This window comes from Mauremys mutica, chromosome 6 (assembly GCF_020497125.1).
Source record: "Mauremys mutica isolate MM-2020 ecotype Southern chromosome 6, ASM2049712v1, whole genome shotgun sequence".
Lineage (NCBI taxonomy): Eukaryota > Metazoa > Chordata > Testudines > Geoemydidae > Mauremys > Mauremys mutica.
In genome coordinates, this window is record NC_059077.1 from 21,868,356 (window position 1) to 21,889,839 (window position 21,484).

The 21,484-nt window shown below is 44.4% G+C and overlaps 1 protein-coding gene across 1 annotated transcript in view; it reads right to left on the minus strand.

Annotated features, from left to right (window-relative positions):
* GOLPH3 (golgi phosphoprotein 3) overlaps positions 1 to 12,251 on the minus strand; it is a 46,005-nt gene extending 33,754 nt beyond the window's left edge. The window contains exon 1 of the mRNA XM_045021542.1: positions 11,810 to 12,251. Within this exon, the coding sequence (XP_044877477.1) occupies positions 11,810 to 12,022 (213 nt within the window). The 5' untranslated portion in view covers positions 12,023 to 12,251. The remainder of the gene's footprint in view (positions 1 to 11,809) is intronic.
* Positions 12,252 to 21,484: the final 9,233 nt, after the last annotated feature.

Genomic DNA, 21,484 nt, shown 5'->3' on the forward strand with positions numbered 1-21,484 from the left:
CTACTGGCTGCCCACTTTTTGTCACATCAAACATGATCTGCTTGTCTTCATGTTCAGAAATGACCTTAATGAGCAATCCCCACTCTACCCATCATCTCTCATTTGCTGTCAAGATGTCAACTTTCGCCTCTAGTTGGCCCATGATGTCAGCCTCCATCACCCACTTATTCCTTTGTGTTTTCTCCCATGCTGACCCTTACTCGAGAGGAGCTCCTCATACAGATTTCCAAATCTACCTCATTATTCACCTTCAAAACCCACCTCAAAATTCTCTTATGCTGTAATGCCTACAAAAAAATTGACAATGGCTGCTGATGTGCTGAGACCACTGCTTACTATGCTGTCCAGTATTGTCTCACTGCTTCCTTGTGCTCCCCAGTCTGTCTATCCATGTATTTTGTTTCCGGGGTTTTGTGTATCTTCTATTAAGATTATAAATTAATTGGGGAAGAGGACCATCTTTTGTTCTGTTTGTACAGCAGTTAGCACAAAAAGTGGGGCTAGCCCATGACTAGGGCTCCGAGGTGCTACAGCAATACAAATAATATATATTCACTGTCACTGAAATCCATATTCAAATGTCGCTGTAGTCCATGGCATTTTACAATCTCAGAGTCTCATATAGATGTTAAACAGCGGGTGAGAGAAATGAGTCTCAACAGAACTCCACATGACAGGGAACTAGGTGAGGAGAGGCACGTATCCATGTCCAGAATCTGTTTGCAAATTAAATTAAGATTAAATTATTTTGTCTGTAGTCTGAGACAAGTATAAGGCTGAGGAATTTAAAAATACTTGAATTAGTTACCCCACATACTCTAGTAACTGTCATGCCAAAAAAAATACATGTGAAGAAAACATTAAGTTTGCATGGTTATGCATCCATAAATAAAATAAAATAAATAAATCAGGAAATGCTACAGTTGAGGGGTCACACAAACAAACTACTTTCTTCCATATGCCTATGCTTTTCATACTATCTAATTATAGCAACACATTGTTTCTTATATAAAGCAATAATACATTTTTTTCTATGATCCTAGCTCACATATATAACCTCTTAATATTTTGGTCGCTGCATATATCAGAAGATGAAATTTATTCTTATAGATTAAGCCCAGAAGACACAACTGTGATCATTTTATCAGACCTTCTGCACAACACAGGCCAAAGAATTTCAACCAGGAACTTCTACAGGAAACTTTTCTTGCCTAAAAATTTACCCCAAAACATCCCACCTTCTTACGTAATGTTTCCCCCTCTTTCCTAGATGGGCAGATGAGAACTTTTGTCCTTACTAGGGGGTAAGGGAACATCCTCCTCCAATCTTTCCCAGAACAATTACTAGAAGGTATTACTTTCTTATTAATGCAAATATTTAGCTGTGCTATAAACTAAACAAATTTCATTTGTAACAGATCCTTCAATTAAAGGCAACAGGTCTGCAGAAACAACTTAATTCTGCAGCTTCTCAGAAATAATCCTCAGGGCCAGATTGCAGGACATGAATGGCTCAAAAACGAAATTTGCGTGTCAGAGTAAGTTTTTGTCCGTCTCTCCACCCCTCCCCAAATACCCCAGTATCTTAACTGTGGGATGTTCACAGCAGAAAAATCCATTTCTTGGAAGAAGGAAGGATTAAAACAGTAATTGTTTACAATAAGCAGTGTCACAATAAACAACAAATTACTGAGGCACCAGCTTCTAACAAGCTCTCTTTGTGATTCAATGGAAATTTATTTCCAACATGTCACAAGCCAATATTTCCGTTAAGAAAAACATTAAGAGTGCAAAAGTAAAGGGAAACAGACTTCTGAGAAGTTCTACTAGTGATTACTTTCTTTTTTAAGGAAACAAACAACCTTCTTCTCCATCCAAGCCAGGACAGATCTTAATAAGGATGATGGATTTGTGACAATCTGGTGAATCTGTTTGTACAACTTACATATAAAGAGACCCCAGCATAAAACAGAATTTGTATTGGTTTCAGAATGCAGACTCCATTTTGGATATTGGGCTTTTTTATCTTCTCTGCAGTCATCTTACCTCCACATTAAACTGGAATTCCAAAGACTGGGGGCAAAGGTCTAATCTTAGAAGGTCACTGACTTAACTGCTCTCCCAACGAACTGGAATCACCCTAAAATAGGCTGGCTCCCACCTAAATGAACTGGTTTATTCCGAGAGAGGTTGACTAGCAATAAAGTCACTTGGTAAGGGTCTAGGATTATCTGATGACGCTGATCCAGTAACCTCAGTAACCTGACTGAGGGACCGAGTGGTTATAAAAGGACTTGGAGAGGGGAGGATGGAGAACACCACATGGGAAGTTTTGGGCAAGAGGCGGGAAGAAAATGGCCAACGTCAGAAAAGGTGAGCTGGATGGAGAAGACTCCATGTTTCAGAACACAAGCCATGCATTGCAGGTGGAGGACTCTCAACAGACCCAAAGGATCCTGACCCCAGCCCTAAGAATGCTCAGGAATGGTCATGAAACTGAGGCAGGGAAACGCATGTCAGGTTTATTATTTTTGTATAGACCTGTGTATTTCTCATGCAATTAAGCGCAATGGTTTTAGAATCTTGTGCAAAGTGTCTCTGCATTTTATGTTTTACACCTACAACATATCCCTTGAAATAAACTGTGGAACCAGATCACCACATGGCTGGAGTTCTGAGAGAGAACGTGTTTAGGCTACAGGGGGAATTTAAGGAGTCAACACCAATTCTAGGGTCTAACAGTCGGACTGCATACATGGGTGCGACTCAGAGGAGACCCCAAGACAGGCTCTGTTCAGACTCTGGAGGCTTAAAACACATGGGATTCAGCACCTGTATGCTCTCACAACAATCTGATGAGTTACCAGAAGGGAATGCTAAACTGGAACCATGATAGCATTGCTGGTATAAAAGGATATTTAAAGCTGCATTGTAACTGCACCTTCCAATAGGCTATCTTCATATTCATGGGTTCTGAAGGTAAAAACTTGCCTACCAATTGAATGGCTGTCTTAGACTCAGGAAGTGGCTGCTACCTTACATAACCCTTGTGCTTTGGCAGCAAGTACAATCTGTGGGAGTCCTCGGCCTCAAAATTCATCACATCTTCAAATGCTACATGGAGGAAGATGCACTACTCAGACTTAAGGGGAAAGCATTCAGTTTTAGGCGGTTCTCTCTGTCAGCTCCCACTTGTTCAGTCTGGATCCCCAGGGTAACAATCACCTTCTTTAACGAGAGGTGAGGAGGGGTAAAAATGAGTCTCATCTTCCCCGATCCCACTGGGAAAATTCCACTTCTTCTAGTTGAACTAGACAAAAACAATTTGTTTGGCCTTTTCTTGCTTTTGAATGTCTTTGATTTGTGTTTCTTATTACAAAAAAGTCAGTTTTTTCTTTGACCTTTTTCTGGCTTGTAAAGGTTCACCTCGAAGTCAAAACCAAGCACAGGGTTATCGTCTCTTCAAGTCCCGAATTCTCTAGTGAGTTTTGGAGAGAAGGAGTAAGACTCACACAGCATGTGTCGTTTTAGTTCTATTTCTCCGAGAACATTTGAGGACTACAAAATTGGATCCTTCAAGCATCCATTTGCCTGAGAATCAGGTCTGAAGCCACCAGACAGGGATAGGAGGAGCATGTAGGGATGTAAATATCAGTTAAAAATGTTAAAATTATATCAGTTAACTGAAGTCGCTCCGGCAGCGGGGTGGCACGGGGCAGCAGGGGCTGGGGTCACGCCGCCCAGCATGGCCACTCCAGCCCGCTTGGCCCAGGGTGGCCAGCACAATCGGGGTCCCCTGTGGCCTGGCAGGAGCTGGAGTACCTGCTGGCCCAGCTCGGTGTGGCAGGGGCTAGGGTACCCGCTGCCCCAGCACAGCCGGGGTGGGGTTGCTCCAGCCAGCCTGGCACGCCAACAGTGGGGATTACCAGTTAAGGGCTGTTTAACCTTTTACATCCCTACAAGCAGGGTTTCCCCATGGGGAAGGATGGGTCCCCAAGTTAGGGGGGGGAGGGGGGACACGCACAGGTGGAGAAGGAAAGGCATGTGAATAACATAGGTTACTGGTTTCTCCAGAGAGACAATGCTTTACTGGAATCCACTCAGACATCTTGGTGCTGTCACCATGCACACACTAACTGGGAACTGAGGTGATAAGATCTTCCCCAGAGTCTGGACTCTTTTGCAGCTGCGGATCCTTTGTGACAGGCTGAGCAACCATTTCTGAGTCTTCTCCTTCTTTGCCACATTGGTCCAGGTGGAAGACAAAAGATAGGAAAATGCTTCAGTAAAACCTTGAGCTCAAAGCTCAAGAAGAGTAGATTTGCTGGTTCCCTTAAAAAATTAAATTAGCTTCGTCACCAGAGGTCTGTAGCCTACAGTTTGTGCTGCTCTGAAGACAAAGAAATCTGGGAGAGGCTTAAAGGGACAGCCTCATAACTCTGCCAAGTCAAAGAGATCCAGTCTGCCTTCAGATGCCTTTGAAAAAAAAAGAGTAGAAATATTCACAATTAAGATGGTGGGATATGGAGGGGACAGAATACAACTGAGTCCACTGAACTCATGTTGAAAATACACAGTAAAATAATCGTTACTCACCCCAGCATAGAATCATGAACACTGGCTGGTATATAAAGATCACCTCAGTTCACAGCTAAGTTGTCTACATAGCTAACTATTGTAGCTCCTGAATTGCATCTAAGGAGGTTGTGACATTGGTTGAAAAGCAAGTGTATAGTACATGGCCGATGACAAAGGTATTAAAAGAAATACCCAAGAGAGAGAAGAATCATGCAAAAAGCCTACCAGCCTGATTTGCAAAAGTGGTGAGTACCCACAAATGCCACTAAAGCCCATGGAAGCAGCAGATGTTTAACACCTGGGGGGCTGGGGGAGAAACAGATTACCAGATACTCATTTTATAATGTTAATTGTTCATTTTAAGTACTGAAAAAGATTCTAGAAGCTACATTATGTGAACATATGTTTGTAGGGAAAAACTGATATGATATTATCCAAGATATTTTACATATTAATAAAATAAAAGCATTTATTAATCAATATGCATAAGAGGCATAGGAGGAGGAAAAATGAATTAGGTATTGGGTATACTTTTTCAACCTTATTTCCCCAAGGACTAGGCCTATTAATATGGGTGAAAAATACCTACATCCAGGATCATGCTTTCTGCAATTTCAAGGAACAGAACCCCTGTACATATTGTACACAATAAAGGGTGCACATGCAGCACTGCCAGTTTTTGTTTTCGAATACTTGACTGTGCTACCTTTAAAAAAAGGTTACGATTTTTGTATGGAATTGGAAAAAAAAAAAAAAAAGGGCGACTTGTGAGGTTAGCCATTAAATGCCTAGTTAAAAGACAATGTTAAATGACTAACTGTCAAGAGTCAAAATGAATGTAGAATTTTAGTACCAGACTGTGATCAAGTTTCTCTTTGTAGACCTCTGTCCAACGTAGGTGAGTTACTAGAGAGCAGATGCATCTCAGCTAGTCTGTGTGTGTCAGCACCATGAAACCCATTTACAGGCTGAAGCCCTACACAGCTAAAATTTGGGTAAGAGTTAAAATATAATGCAAAAGCTATATTCTACTTTCTGTAGGACAATTTTCTGTTTTGAAGTTTTCAAAAGCATGCTCTCCTCTACAGAAGTTTTCCCAGCCAGCATCTGTAATGATCTGTGAGATTTTAGTACCTGGTAAAATGACGTAACATTACTTTTCTTCTGTAAGTTAACAGTCCAGTCTCCAGCTCACAAAGAGTCAAGAAAACTAAAAATATCTACTGCTGCCCAAGCTACACAAACTCCTGATTAAACTTCTGTGTGTGTGTGCGCTCGCGCGCCAAGAAAAGTTCACAGTTATAGCCTACAACAAAATTATTATATTGGTCTAAATTGCAATAGATAATAGCAAGTTGTGAGCATACTATACAATTTATACGAGTTTTATTTTAGCACAGAATCAGTTAAAATATTTGATCTGTATTTAGTGTAGCAATTATCTACACTATGGAAATAAAACAGAAGACCCACTGAGGCTTGTTTCATGATTCATCATGCTTCTCCAAATAGATTAGTTGTGGCACATCTGTAAAGAGTTTGAGAGCAGCTGTATATATTGCTATGATTGAAAAGGTTTTCATTTCTTACAGCGAGGACTCAAAGAACACAAGTAGATGTTACAAAAAGCAGCCAACTCCCAACCTTGTAGTTGTCAAGGGGACTGATGCCAGAGCTAGACACTGTATAAAAGATGAACAAGGGCTGTTAAGAGCAGTCTGTACCGCTCTTTTAAATTACACTTTAAAAAAAAAAAAAAAAAAACTTTCCTATCCTCCCAATATTTATTGTTCCATCTTCCTTAAGCACTTCAGTAAGTCCATCAAAGAGTAACCCTCTTTCACTGTTCCTTTTATAAGTACCATCTTATAACATAATACAGTAAAACAATAGGCCATTCGTCATCCTCCTACTTCAAAAAAATAAGTACCCTTGTGTCACAGAAGTTTGTACCATATTAGAATGCCAAAAACTCTCTAAGTGAATTCCAGTAGATCCTGTATTTAAAGATTAGGCCCAAAAATTGAAAGAAAAGCCAGAGAACAAGAATTAATAGGACATAAGTAGGAAATTGGACTGTCAAGAATTGTGCAATATTCCTAAGGTTGTTACAGTTAATTTGGTCCACCGCCGTTTATCAGTTTGTACATTCATGCCAAACACATAGCTACTTTTAAAACAATAATGCTGTTAATTAAAAATTTATCACTGCTTTCAATCACAGCAAAGAAAACCTTGGACTTATAAAATTAGACACAAATCATTCATTAAGCACTTACCAAGCAAAAAACAAACAGTAAAAATGGACCATCAAACTGAAGCACTCTGGAATATGTTTCTCCTTTAGTCAACAGCTTTAAAAGGTTTGCATGAACTGGACTTCATTTTTAGTGCTTAACTTCTGAAGGGTTTCCAGAGGAATTGCAGAACTTCCTGAAGATGTGATGATCCCTGAAGAATCCTAGTTATGCACTGTGTTCCAATATGTTACCTATTCCCCCAAGGACACCACATCTGCCAGTTAACATTAGTCTCCGTTGTCCCAGTAGCATGTCAAGCTGCTATTAATTGAAATATCTGATTGAGCTTTAGAACATTTCAGCCTCCAAGATTGTTCAAGCTACCCAACAACTACAGATATCTTTAGATAAATCACTGTTTCATAATATACACTTTAAAGAGATTGTGTTTACTGAACACACACCATTCCTGGAAGCTTAAATGTACCAATAATGGAAAAACTACTCAGCAGCAATGTAGCATTACTGTAGTAATTTAAAAATATGATCCTGAACATTCTGTGTATGCTACAGACCCACAAACACACAAAAATGATCATAAACATACGTAACTCCTTTGGCCATCGTTTTGCCAATTCTTTTGTCTTTTATACAAAAGGCACATCACCCGTCTCTCTGTCTCTCCAAAATCCATAGTACTTTTTGTATACTATTCCAATTATTTGTTACATGGTGTAATAGTTGGATTTTTACCTAAAACGTCACACTTAAGTGCGTCACTCAAAGACTACACTTCTATAGAAAATTGCTTGCACGCAGGAAGTTAATAAATTTAAACCTTTGTAAGTCAGCATTTTGCCTATAGGCTCAAGATGTATTTACATCAGGGTCCTCAGTATCTATATTATTTATAATACAGTATGCATCAGAATGTTTAACGTGAAACATGTATGTGTGCATATATACTTTTTTTTTTAAACACTAAATTATTTCTTTTGTATTTTACCTTACTATTAAAATACAGAAACGGTTATGTGCATTTTGGAAAAAAAATAAAGAGGAATAATCAACGGGAAAAAATAATATGAACTCAAAATGTACAAACAATATCATAGGTAAGGATCAAAGGCCAATAGACTTTGTGTTCTGAACACGTGTATACTGCACACAGAAAATGCAAATACAGTAGTAAGATAAAGCTTTTTTTGTTTTGAGAGAAGTAAATTTCTCCATACCAAGGATGTCCCAGGCTTTGTTGAAACAAGTACAGAGTAGGAGTACTTGTGGCACCTTAGAGACTAACATTTATTTGAGCATAAGCTTTCGTGGATGCATGGAATGGAACATATAGTGAGGAGATATATACACACACACACACAAGAGCATGAAAAGGTGGGAGTTGTCTTACCAACTCTGAGAGGCCAATTAAGTAAGAGAAAAAAAAATACTTTTGAAGTGATAATCAAGATAGCCCAGTACAGACAGTTTGATAAGAAGTGTGAGAATACTTACATGGGGAGATAGATTTGATGTTTGTAATGGCTCAGACTGGGAATGGCTGGTAAGACAACTCCCAACTTTTCATGCTCTCTGTATTTGTGTATATATCTCCTCACTATATGTTCCATTCTATGCATCCGAAGAAGTGGGCTGTAGCCCACGAAAGCTTACGCTCAAATAAATGTGTTAGTCTCTAAGGTGCCACAAGTACTCCTGTTCTTTTTGCAGATACAGACTAACATAGCTGCTACTCTGAAACAAGTACAGAGTGATTACGCTCAGCAGGCATACTCTGCGAGTTTTGCTATGTTTTAATTAAAATAGTGTACCTCTTTTGATCCACATAAAAACCTACAATACATTGAACATATTTAGTTATATAAAATTCCTAGAGCTACATTGCTGTTTGAACCTTTTCCAAAAAGGTTGTTAAAAAGGAAAGTCTCACCACACACTTCAATTACAAATTGCATCCATTTCAACAGGGCTCCTTCTGTATACAGTTTAGGTGATGTTAGATTATATTAAATTATATTGATAGAATATTAATACATCTGTCTAGACTCTTTCCACCACTCCCTCAAATTTTCCAAGAAACTCTGAGAAAGACCCACACAAACAACAGGGGAAACAAACCATACAGTAAGAAACAGTTAAACTGACTATACATAAAGTGCTGTCAAATACACGAAGTAGACTTGTTGGAAAAAAGTGAGAAAACTATTTTTGTTTACTAATGTTAAGTATTACTTGTAGCAATGGAAGATAAAATATTTTCAAAGATACGTGATTTTAAATTGACAGATTTTAAGTTGAAGACACAAAGCTCTACAAAAGAGCTAAGTAGATAGGACAGACATACACAAAGCATATAACCCCATGATACATTTATCACAAACCTCAATAACTGCATAATACTGTAGCCCTTGTCCACATGTCCTCTACCTAACCCCAGTGGATGACCTCATGTCTTTATATTTTCTCTCAACCATAAGCTCTCTGGGACATGTATATTTCTTTTGTCTGTAAAGTACCATGAATATCTGTCTCAATGGAGAAACATTAAATACAAGTATAATCTACAGAAGATTCCTTACTGCAGAAAGAATCCTTAGATTCTTTTGCGACATGTGCAGTTATTAAAAAGAGACAGAACAAATCATCCAACTATAACAATCTGATACATAACTTGTACAAAGAGAATTTTGAGGCCCAATATCAAGAATTTGAAATCTGGAAGCACCCAGAATGTGTTAAGTGCTATACATACATACATACACACACACACTCTCTCTCTCTCCTAAAAAGAGCTTACAGTCTAAGGCCCTGATCCCGCAAAGACTTTAAGCACATGCTTAACCTTACTTCCATGTGTCAGTGTGGAGGCCTCATGACATTATTGGGACTCAACACAAATGCAAAGGTCCACCCAAGCAGATCCAATTACAAGAACATGGCCTAAAACAGTGGTTCTTAACCTTTACGCAGCCTGCACCCCTTTGGTTCTCAAAATATATTCCCACACCCCTTATTAAAAATCATTGAAGTAGGTCAGTTCTTTAAACCTAGATATATTTTTGTTTGTATATTACAGTAATTGTTAAAAATGTATAATGTTAATAAATACATAGGTTTGATGAAACAAGTAGTTGTACTTGCGTACCTGCGCTTAATTTGTGTTTTCGATGATTTACCTTCTAAAAAAAAAAAATCTGGCATGTCTCACCCCCCCAGAAAGGCCATCTCGCACCCCCAGGAGGTGCATGCACCCCCGGCTAAGAACCACTGGCCTGAGATAACAAGTATCACACAAGAGATCTGAAATAGGGATGTAATAAAAGGTATACAATTTTAATATACGTTTAAAAAAAAATGTCAGTTATACCAGCTGCTTCTCAACCTAGCCATTATTAGTTGGCTAATTAATTTTAGGTATCATGCAATAAAAGTCATCTAAAACAGAATGCTAGCAGTCCCATCTCACATCAGACCTTACTAATGAGCACACACAATCTGAAGGTACCTTCTTCCTCCCACTGCCTGCATTTGCTAGTTGGCTTGAAAAGCAGAGCAGATCTCTAAGTTTACAGGTGACATCAAAACTGAATGGAAGACCAGATTAGTATATAACACATACCAAACTAATCAGTCCCTTTCTGTTGGATTGTTCCTACAGGATTAGTTTTCTTTATCCCTATTAAACCCTCTTCCCCCTCACCCAAAAAAAGAGAAGTTGGTAGAGATGAACCAGCCCCTTCTATAATCATGTCACAAAGACAACTAAAAATACAATAAATTTCAAATGATAAATTCAAGAAAAAATATGAAATTGTTTACCATCACGATTTAACCCACTTCTAGTGTCTGAAACCCATTTTTGTCAGAAACAAACTTATCTCCCAGCATTTTAAGGAGGTACAAATAAAATACTGACATACACTAGACTAGAACTGCTTATTGCAAATAATTTTTTTTAAACGCAAAATATTTTACACACACAGACATCTGCACCTCCAATTTGGCAATCCAATTAGTTTAGCAACCCCCAAAGCCCAGTATTATTGTGTACAACCAAATACATGGAACTGAGCCAGTCTCCCATATACCAAAGCCCCAAATGAACTGTGGAAAAGTGGGTAAAATATTACAGCTCTGGCCTGGTACCCCAATTTCACCCCCAATAGTCTCTGGAGTTCCTGACACTCACCTTCAAGGTCACTGCCTTTATCCCCAAACCCAGAGTCACTATCCTGCCTAAAAAGCCACTACATGCACCCAAACCTCCTCCTCTCCAGAATCATTACTTCTCTCAAATTCACTGCAAGCTATCCTCCAAAGGCACCCCAGCCCAACACCACCACCAAAACCACCACCAGGCCCTGAGCTACTGTGCCAGATCCCAGTCCTCCCTCCCCCACAAGGTCCTGGGCTCCCCCCCCCAGCCAAGCCATGGGCTCCACCCTCAATTCCCAGGCTCCTACCCCACCTCCAGTCCCTTGTGCCCCCCCACCAGCTCCTCCTCCCCCAAGTCCCAGCCCCCCTCACCAAGTGCTTACCTCCTCAGAGATGCCAGCCCCTCCCCGCCCCCGACAGGTCCTTATCTCACCCTCCCGTCAGTTCCTTGGCCCCCCACCTCAGCACACCCATCCGTCAAGTCCTGGGCCCACCCCATATCTCAGCCCCCCCCAAAGTCCTTGTCCCCCAGCCCTGATGTCCCCCCCGGGTCCCTGGCTTCCTCCTAGATCCCACCCCCCCCACCCCTCAGGTCCTTGGCCCACCCCATATCTCAGCCCCCCCCCAAAGTCCTTGTCCCCCATCCCCGATGCCCCCCCCGCCGGGTCCTTGGCTTCCCCCTAGATCCCAGCCTCCCCCACCCCGCACCCCTATCCCTCAGGTCCTTGCCCCACCCCTCGGCTCGGCCTCCCCGATGTCCCTGCCCCACGCCCTCACCAGACCCCCGCCGCCCCCCCCGGGCCTTGCCCTCCCCGCACCTCTCGGTCCTTGAGGCCCAGCAGCAGCACCTCCTCCATCAGGGTGAGGCGGGTTTCCTTGGAGTCGCCCTTCTCGTCGTCGCCCTGCTCGTCCCGGCGGCCCTCCTCCTCCGGGCCGCCCCCGGCCACCCGCTCCTTGTCGGCGGCGGCGCTGCGGGAGGCCTCGGTGCGGCGCTGCACCAGGCCCGAGCTGCGCTGGGTCAGGGAAGTCATGGCTCCGGCCGGCGGCGCGGGCGGGGGGGGGGAACCCGAGCGCGCGGGACGGGGCCGCGCCGGGGACACGGGCTCTCGCTAGCCGCGCCGGGGCTGCGGCCGGCCGGGGGGACGCATGGGGGAGGGCTCGGCCGCGGGGGCGGAGGGGCCGGCTCCCCCTACGGCAGGAGCAGCCGAGGAGGCGGCGGACGGGACGCGGCTTCTCCTCCAATATGGCGGCGCTGGCTGATGTCAGCGGAGGATGTGGCAGTCCGGGCAGGGGGAGGGCACCGGAAAGAGCCGCGGCCGGGGGGAGGGACCCTGCGAGGCGGCTCGGGGCGCGGGGATTCCCCCCCAGGGAGAGACGGGGGGCGGGGGGTCCCCACAGGGAAAGGAGAGGGGGTGGTTGGGGGGCAGGGATCCCCCACAGGGAGAGGAGAAGGGCGCAGTTGGGGGATCCCCAGGGAGAGAAATGGGGGGGCTGAGATATGGGGGGGCAAGGACCTGAGGAGGGGGGGAGGGATCTAGGGGGTAGCCAAGTACCCGGCGGGGAGGGGCTAAGATTTGGGGGGGGCATGGGGCAGGGTCATCGGGGATGGGGGACAAGAAACTTGGGGGGTGTATGGGGGGCAGGGAGGAGAGGAGAAGGGGGTAGTTGCGGCGTGGGGGGGTCCTCTCAGGGAGAGAAAAGAGAGCACTTGGAGTTTGGGGTCCCCTCAGGGAGAGAAAGGGGGCCCGTGGTTGCAGGGATCCCCCTCACAGAGGGAAAAGGGGGCCCCTCGGGGTGCAGGAATCCCTTTCACAGAGGAAGAAGGGGGAGCTTGGGAGGGGGTGAGGATTCCTGTCTGGGAAATTATTGGGCAAATAGGTGGGTTTTAATTTGCTGAACAAATTAAGCTTGAGGGTTTGGTTTTACTAAACCAGAACTGGAAGTGGTTTGGATCTGGGATTCCTTTTATCCCAATGAATAAAGTCTGCATGCTGCTGAGGATAACTGGCTTCAACTTTGAATCATCTCTGATTGTTATTGATAATGTGAGTGAAAGTTGGCAGGTGTTGGGTTAGTGCAGAGGGAAGATAGGAACAGCATGTGCTGGGAACTAGTAAATCATGTTGTCTGTGAATCTAAAACCAAACTAATATTCAACCATTGTGTTAAAATAATAAATGTAATGTTATGGTGCAATCCAGCTCTCCCCAGAAAATCCAGACATTCTGACGATCGCTTGCTAATCTAGACTATATTCTCCAGGGCAGGGACTGTAATTCTTTATTTGTTAGATGAGGAGCTCAGCATATATCTGGAATGGTATCTCAGACTAGGGCATTGTGAACAGGAATTTTAAAAACAATTTGAAGGATTTCTGAAGTGTCTTTTTGAAAACCCAAAGCAAAATTCTTCAATTCAGGGAGAGAGAATGAGAAATACCCTTAAAATTCATCCTTGATGAGAGTCTTTGTCTTCACAAAAGAGTGGGACTTGGCAGGTCTCGAATTGTGAACTAGATGCCACAAATAGTAACACTTGTGCTTAAATTTAATCAAATGAGTAGTACCACTGACTTCAGCAGGACTATTCATGGGAGTAAGAATACTGATATGCATCATAGTTTCCAGCCTAAGGACCAGATCATTCAAATTATAATTTTCTAAAAACAAGTTTATTCTCAGTTTAATCTCATATGTATCCTGTGCCAAGGGATTATATCCTACATTTTCAGGGGAATGAGTTAATCTAATTTCTAACATGAATGATTCTATAATTTCTTAAAAGCATAAAGAAACATATATCCAGTCCTCTATGCTAAAGTATTATCGCTAGCATTTTGGTGCAGCTTTCCACACAAAAAAAGGTGGGTGGAGGTATATGTGTTTCAGAATCTTCCTCTGTATTGTTCTAGCAGAGAGATTGTCAAACAAGGAGAAGGGCTCATAAAACTTTCTAAGGGGCACAGTGAGCATGGAAAGTCTATATGTATATTGGTCCCCCATGAATTAGCTGGGTTTATCATGTCTCTGCCAGGCCACCTACCTTCTCTCTCATATCCTGGGACCAACACAGCTACAACACTATCCAAAGTAAAACACCTTGGGACAATGTTTGCTGTACCTGGGAGAGGACACTTTCTCCTCTTAGTCTGAAGGTTGTGAGGGTTGGGAAGTAATGGAAAATTACCAAGAAACAGAACAAAAGAAGCAGGTGACCTCAGCAGGAGTGTATAAAGCAAGGGTCTCAAACTCAATTTACCTTAGAGCCAGTACCAGTCCTCAAATCCTCCCAGTGGGCCAATAATGGCACTGAAGATGGTGTTCATGCCACCTCCCAGTCCATTTCCCACCCTTTTCCCTCACTCCCTTGGCCTCATGCCACCCCAGCTGACTCTGCCCGGTGACTAGTGATGCTGCCTCCATGGCTGATTCTGCCCTGAGACTAGAGACGGTATCTCTGTCCCTCTCCCCCAGCCAATGGGAGCTGTGGGGAGCGGTGCCTGCAGCAGACAGCCGGGAGCGTGGCTGCATGGGCATAGGCGCTGACTTCCCCGCTTTCCCTTGGGTGCTCGACCCATGCTCTGCCCCTGGCTCCACCCCCACTCCACCCCTTCTATGCAACCCTGCCCTGCCTCTTCCCACCCCACCCCTGCCCTGCCCCCATTCCAACCCCTTCCCCAAAGTCCCTGCCCCAACTCTGCCCCTCCCTGCCCTATTCCAACCCCTTCCCCAAATCCCCGCCCCAGTCCCACCTCCTCCGCTGGGCGAGCCACGTTCCCGCTCCTCCTCCTCCCTCCCAGCATGCCACCAAACAGCTGTTTGGCGACAGCCAGGGGGAAGCACTGGGAGGTAGGCGGAGGAGTGGGGATGCGGTGCACTCGGGGCAGGTGAGGTAAGGTGTGCGGGGGGTGAGGGGAGCTTGGCTGCCAGTGGGTGCAGCGCACCCAGTAATTTTTCCCTATGGGTGCTCCAGCCCCAGAGCACCCACAGAGTCGATGCCTATGTGCATGGGTCTCTCCTCCACAGCTCCACTGGCAACAGCAGGGATAGGGAGCCAAGCTGCCCGAGGTGAATGACATGTTGCCGAATGCAACCCCTGGGAGCATCCCAGCATCAGGATGGAGCAAGACTGGAGGGAGGGGCATGTGACTCTCTCCTGCCTGCTGCCCTCCCGCCCCCACCCACCCCCCCTTCGCTGGCAGCCATAAGGGCCAGATGCAAGAACTTTGCAAGACCCCTGGTACAAAGGGACTCACAGGAGAGAACTGGGGGAAAGAGCCATCTTGCACCAGTGTTAGATGGAGGCTGTTGTAGAGGCACGATGGAACACAGATCTCTCGGGGAAGCGGTAAACTAGTAGGAATATTATGTTTAGGGTGAGTTATTATTTTGTATGATCTGTACTCTCCTGTGAAATACATGATTAAAAATAAAGAGTATAAAGTTGATAGATTGAACAAATTATGAGTCTGTTGACTGCTTCACAAATACTGCATGTTCCTGAGCAAGTTACACTGTAAACCAGAAGCTTCACACCTGTTGGGTGAAGTTCTGGGTGAGGGATGTGTTTATATATGGGGGAGCCAGAGGGAGTTAAGGCTGAGCCCAGAGGGGCTAGGGGGTTGGACAGTAGGTTCCCACACTCAGAAAAGGGGGGCGGTGCCTCAGAAAAGGTTTGCAGCCTGAGTGTGCGCCTAGGGATCCCAAGATTGGGGCAATGGCTAGGCTCCATTCAGCTACCAGAAGCTTAATCCAAACCCATGGATCCAGAGCACATGGACTTGGATTCCCCTCACAGCAGTCCTAGTGGGTAACCAGGAAGGGGACCTTGCTAGTTTCTGAGACACTTCATATGTTTTCTTTTGACTTTTATCTTCTCTGACCTTTAATCCTCATTTCTATCTTATTCTATAATGGGCAAAGAATAAAGAAAAACATGCAGTATTTGGTTTAATACTTTATCTTTATTGTGAAGTGGTTCAAGTCCTCCACCTTCTGTTGGTTTGTAAATATTGTACAATTTTTTTTTCTTTTTATTACTACAAATTTATACATTTATTATTTCCTCCATCAATCTGCATTCCAAAGTGAATGATATATTATGTACAGCTAAGAGGAGCAAGAACAGTTATCTGAAAAGAAGAAATGTTCCTTGTAGCCTACAATAAAAGAGCGCTTGGGTCTCAGTGATAAGAGATAGTCAATAGTCATTGTATAGTCTCCTAAGAACTCCTCTGCTGTTTAGCCAGTTCAGGAATGGCTGAATCATGGAACTGTCTGAAAGGTTTAATGGAGAATAGGATCCTCATCTCAGTAGCCATTACTTTGTTGAAGATCCAGTTCTCCATGGTACTAAAGATCCTTAACCACATGAGTGGTTTTATATAGCTCCTGGTCTCTGCCAAAGTAGCCATTATTTTGTCAAAGATCTTCTCCAGCACAACATATGCCTGTAGACTAGCTAAATCCATTTGCCCCAATCTCAGAGGCAGGCAATATCACTGGGGATATGTCAAAAGGCACTGTTGCATTCCTCTCCTAAATTTTTCTAAAAAAGAGGCTTCCATGTGTTGGACAGTGGAATTTAAGCTATGTTCTCCATCTGCTAACAATGGCACGTAAGGAGTCAGCTAATACTGGCCTGTGCGTGTGTTGTGGTGGGAGTTTTTTGTTTTGTTTTTCTAATTAATACAATGACATACTCCTCCTACCCTCCAGACTCTCATTGTGTACAAATTTGGGGGCCATGGCTCATGCTGCATGTTAATATCCATAGCTCATGATGCAAGGGTTGGGCCCTCTATTATTGTGTTTCTAGGGCCCTGTGTTGCCATTATCCACCTTTCACCAGGAGTTTACACTGAGGGTTTGGCTACACTTGAGAGTTACAGCGCTGGTGGTGGCTTTACAGCACTGTAACTTACTCCCCGTCCACACTGGCAAGGCACATACAGCGCTGTATCTCCCTGGCTATAGTGCTGGCTGTACTCCACCTCGACGAGAGAAATAAAGAGAACAGCGCTGCTCTTGCAGCGCTGGAGTGCCAGTATAAACAGTGATAAATCTTACTACACTGTAACTGACCTCCGGAGCCTTCCCATAATGCTTTTTAAGTAAAGATAACACTCTTTGTTTTGTTGTGATGCCTCTTTGTTTTGTTGTGAACTCAGGGCTCCCGGAGCTGCTTATCTAAAAAACAAACACAGCTTCTGTTTGCTCGAGCAGAGGCAGGGAGGGGGGGATCCCCTTGTGTTTGCTTGAGGAGAGAAGCAGCCCGGAGTGGGGAAGGGGGAGTCTGTTTTGGAGCAGCTGCTTATCTGGTCTGAAGGCTATTTGCATTTAGTGAATGAGCGAGGGGTGGGGGAAGGGGTCGAAACTTTTAAAATGAAGGTTGGTGCTGTGTATCTTCAAGTCCTTAGAACTTGAAAGGCAGGGAGCTGACAGTGTCAGCTCCAAAAATCCACTCTCTCTGTCTCCCCCACGCTCCCTGTCACACTCCACCCCACCCCCCTCTTTTGAAAAGCACGTCGCAGCCACTTGAACGCTGGGATAGCTGCCCATAATGCACCACTCCCAACACTGCTGCAAATGCTGCAAATGTGACCACACTGCAGCGCTGGTAGCTGTCAGTGTGGCCACACTGCAGCGCTTTCCCTACACAGCTGTACGAAGACAGCTTTAACTCCCAGCGCTGCACAGCTGCAAGTGTAGCCAAACCCTGAGTGCTGGTATTCCCTATAAAGTTGTGGCAACCCAGTGCACCACTCTGTAGAACTAGAAATTAAGTTTGATAACTTTTTGAGGTTTTTCAGCTTGTTCTTGTATTGGATACTAGATATCAACAGGGACTGTCCAGTGCTATGTTTCGTAGGGATACTGATAATAGATTTTTTTCCCTGATCTCTGCACAAACAAGCAACATAAGAAAGTTGAAATTTAAAAAATGGGTCATTGGGGTGAGGGCTGTATCTCAAGGATCCCATGACCAAATTACCCCAAATTTGCACCACAAACTTAACCTTGAGTCCTCCTGAACTGACTTAGCAGTTTTGAAGCCAATCTGACCATACAGATGGATTTTGGAGAGGTTGGAAGATTTAGCTTTACCCAGAAATGCTACTGCAACTTGAAATGGGTATATCTCAGGGGTGGGCAAACTTTTTGGCCCGAGGGCCACATCTGGGTGTGGAAATTGCATGCAGGGCCGGGGCAGGGGGTTGAGGTGCAGGAGGGAGTGTGAGGTGTGGGAGGGGGTGCAGTGTCCAGGAAGGGGGTCAGGGCAAGGGGTTGGGGCAGAGGAAGGGTGCAGGGCATATGAGGGGACTCAGGGAAGAGGGTTGGGATGCAGAAGGGGTGTGGAGTGCAGGAGGCGGTTCAGGGCAGGGGTGTGGAGTGCGGGAGGGTGCTCAGGACAGCGAGCTGGGTTGCAGGAAGGGTGCAGGGTGAGGCAGGGGGCTCAGGGCAGGTGGTTTGGATGCAGGAGGGGTGCAGCAGGGGGCTCAGGGCAGGGGGTTGGGGAGGGGTGCAGGAGGAGTTCGGGGTGCAGGCTCCAGCCAGCACTGCTTACCTGGAGTGGTTCTGGGGTGGCAGTGGCACGCACCGGGGCCAGGACAGGCTCCTTGCCTGCTTGCCCTGGCCCCAGCCCCACGCTGCTCCAGGGGCACTGTGGCCCCTGGGGGTGGGGGAGGCAGAGGTCTCCGCATGCTGCTCTTGCCTGTGGGTACCTCCCCCGAAGCTCCCATTGGCCATGGTTCTCCGTTCCTGGCCAATGGGAGCTTTGGGGGAGGTACCCACTGGCAAGAGCAGTGCATGGAGCCCTCTGCCCCCCCTCCCCTCCCTAGGGGCTGCAGGGACGTGGTGCCAGCCGCTTCCCGGAGCAGCGCGGGGCCTGCGACACCACTGGGGTGGCAATCCCGTGGGGCAGATCCAAAGCCCTGAGGGGCTGGATCTGGCCCGTGGGCCATAGTTTGCCCACCGCTGGTGGATATACTCTTGCCGCACTATGTATAGGTATGGTAATTATAGATAAGGTTTTGTTTACATACAAAATTGCACCAGTTTAAATTGTACACTGATTCAGTTAAACTGTTCAACTTTTTGTGTGGCCAAGCCTTAAATAAAAAGACTTACAAGTTATATTTCATGGATATTAAAACAAAACAATTTATTATCAGTAGACAACAAAAGGAAAAGGGGATTTTTATCATTATTAGACTCAAGAGACAGAACAAACTGTGCCAGAGCTGAGGTTGGTGATGAAAAGTAAGTTGAAGGTAGAAAGTATCTTGAGGTCTGATTTGAAGTAGAAGGACCTTACTTGGTGCACAGGAAAAGGGAGTCCGTTCCAATCATAAGGATCAGAATGATAGAAGACATGGAGTGGTGAGTAAGAGAAGGAGCAGAGGGAGTATAAGGAGAGAGAGATGGGCAGAGCAAATAGTGGTAGTGAGAGTAGCAGGAGACCGGAGCTAATCATCAGCTGACTATAGATATTACACTGGTGCTACAGTAGCTGTTTTTCTTTTTTCTCTTTGAGTTTCTGCTATACCTGTTTTTATGGTCTAGTTGTTCTATATTTAGTCAATAGGCATATTTACACGATAATGTACATGCTAATTTAATATCTATGAAAGCCTTGAATGTCTGGGACCTGGTTACCTAAGAAACCCTATATCCCATCACAGGACTTTCGGTCAGCTGGGATTCTCTTGCTGAGTGTTCTCAGGAGTGAACTCTCCAGGTCTGGCTACAGAGCTTAGAAGTGAGCTATAGAGTTGGCTCCCTCTGACACTCCAGAGAAGCCTAGTTTTGTCACTTCTTAATGTACCTAGTGTGACATTGCACCCCATAATGCTTTATAGAAATATGCTTATGAGTATAAATACGACATAACTGGAGCATGTTTTATGGTAGATATGCCATGTAACATATCTTTGCAAAGGTTATAATCTACAGAATATATTCATCCTATTTGTATGCATGTATCATTTTTATATTTGAAGTTATTAATATTGGCTATGCATTTGTTTGATTCTAAGTAACCTCAGTGAAGCATTTGGTCAGCTTCTTGAGAAAGGACTGTGACGGGTTGGATCACAGAAACCCCCCTGGGAGCCGCCAACTGATGTGCCAAGACTACTTCTGCTCCTGTTTTTCCTGCCAGCTCAGAACTCCAGCACTCTGTCTTGCTGAGCCGGACACTCCCGTCTGCTCCAACAAAGACCTAGGGTCTGAATTACTTGCCCCAAAGCTGCAGGTTTACCTGAACACTTCTGTTAGCTGTTTTCCTGTCTTTAGCAATCAGATGCCCAACTCCCAATGGGGTGTAACCCCAAATAAATCCATTTTACCCTGTATAAAGTTTATGCAGGGTAAACTCAAATTGTTCACCCTCTATAACACTGATAGAGAGAGAGATGCACAGTTGTTTGCTCCCCCATGTATTAATACATACTCTGAGTTAATTAATAAGTAAAAAGTCATTTTATTAAATACAAAAAGTAGGATTTAAGTGGTTCCAAGTAGTAACAGACAGAACAAAGTAAGTTACCAAGCAAAATAAAATAAAATGCGCAATCTATGTCTAATCAAACTGAATACAGATAATCTCACCCTCAGAGATGCTTCAGTAAGTTTTTTCTCAGACTGGACACCTTCCAGGCCTGGGCACAATTCTTTCCCCTGATACAGCGCTTGTTCCAGCTCAGGTGGTAGCTAGGGGATTCTTCATGATGGCTCTCTCTTTTTTTGTTCTGTTCCACCCCTTTATATATCTTTTGCATAAGGCGGGAATCCTTTGTCTCTTTCTGGGTTTCCACCCTCCCTCACTGGAAAAGCACCAGGTTAAAGATGGATTCCAGTCCATGTGACATGATCACATGTCACTGTAAGACCCCAAGCCTTCATGCCTCCCAGCCTGACTCACAGGAAGGCCTGCCTGCAAACAGAGCCATCCAGTCAATTGTCCTGGTTGATGGGAGCCATTAAGATTCCAAACCACCATTAATGGCCCACACTTTGCATAATTACAATAGGCCCTTCAGAGTTATATTTCATATATCTAGTCCCAGATACAAGAGTGCCATTTATACAATTAGGATGATCACACTCAGTAGATTATAAGCTTTGTAATAATACCTTACAAGAGACCTTTTCATAAAGCATATATTAGTTGCATTATATTCACTTATTACCATATTTTTATAAAACCATATAGACTGCACAACATCACAAGGACTATTCTCAGTAAGTGCCCAGTCAAGAAACACTTAACTTACAATGGATTTTGGGAGACGCCAATCCACATCTGAGCTTTCCTGGGAATATTCAAACTAACATGTAAACAATGGCATTGGCTTGCAAAAAGCTGAATCATTTATAGACGTGACTTGCCCAGGTGGCTATAGACTCCATCTTATTACTGTGATTTTGCACAGGAGAACAAAAGGGTTTCCACCCACAAGAGAGAGAATATAAAAGGCCCTGGAAACCCCT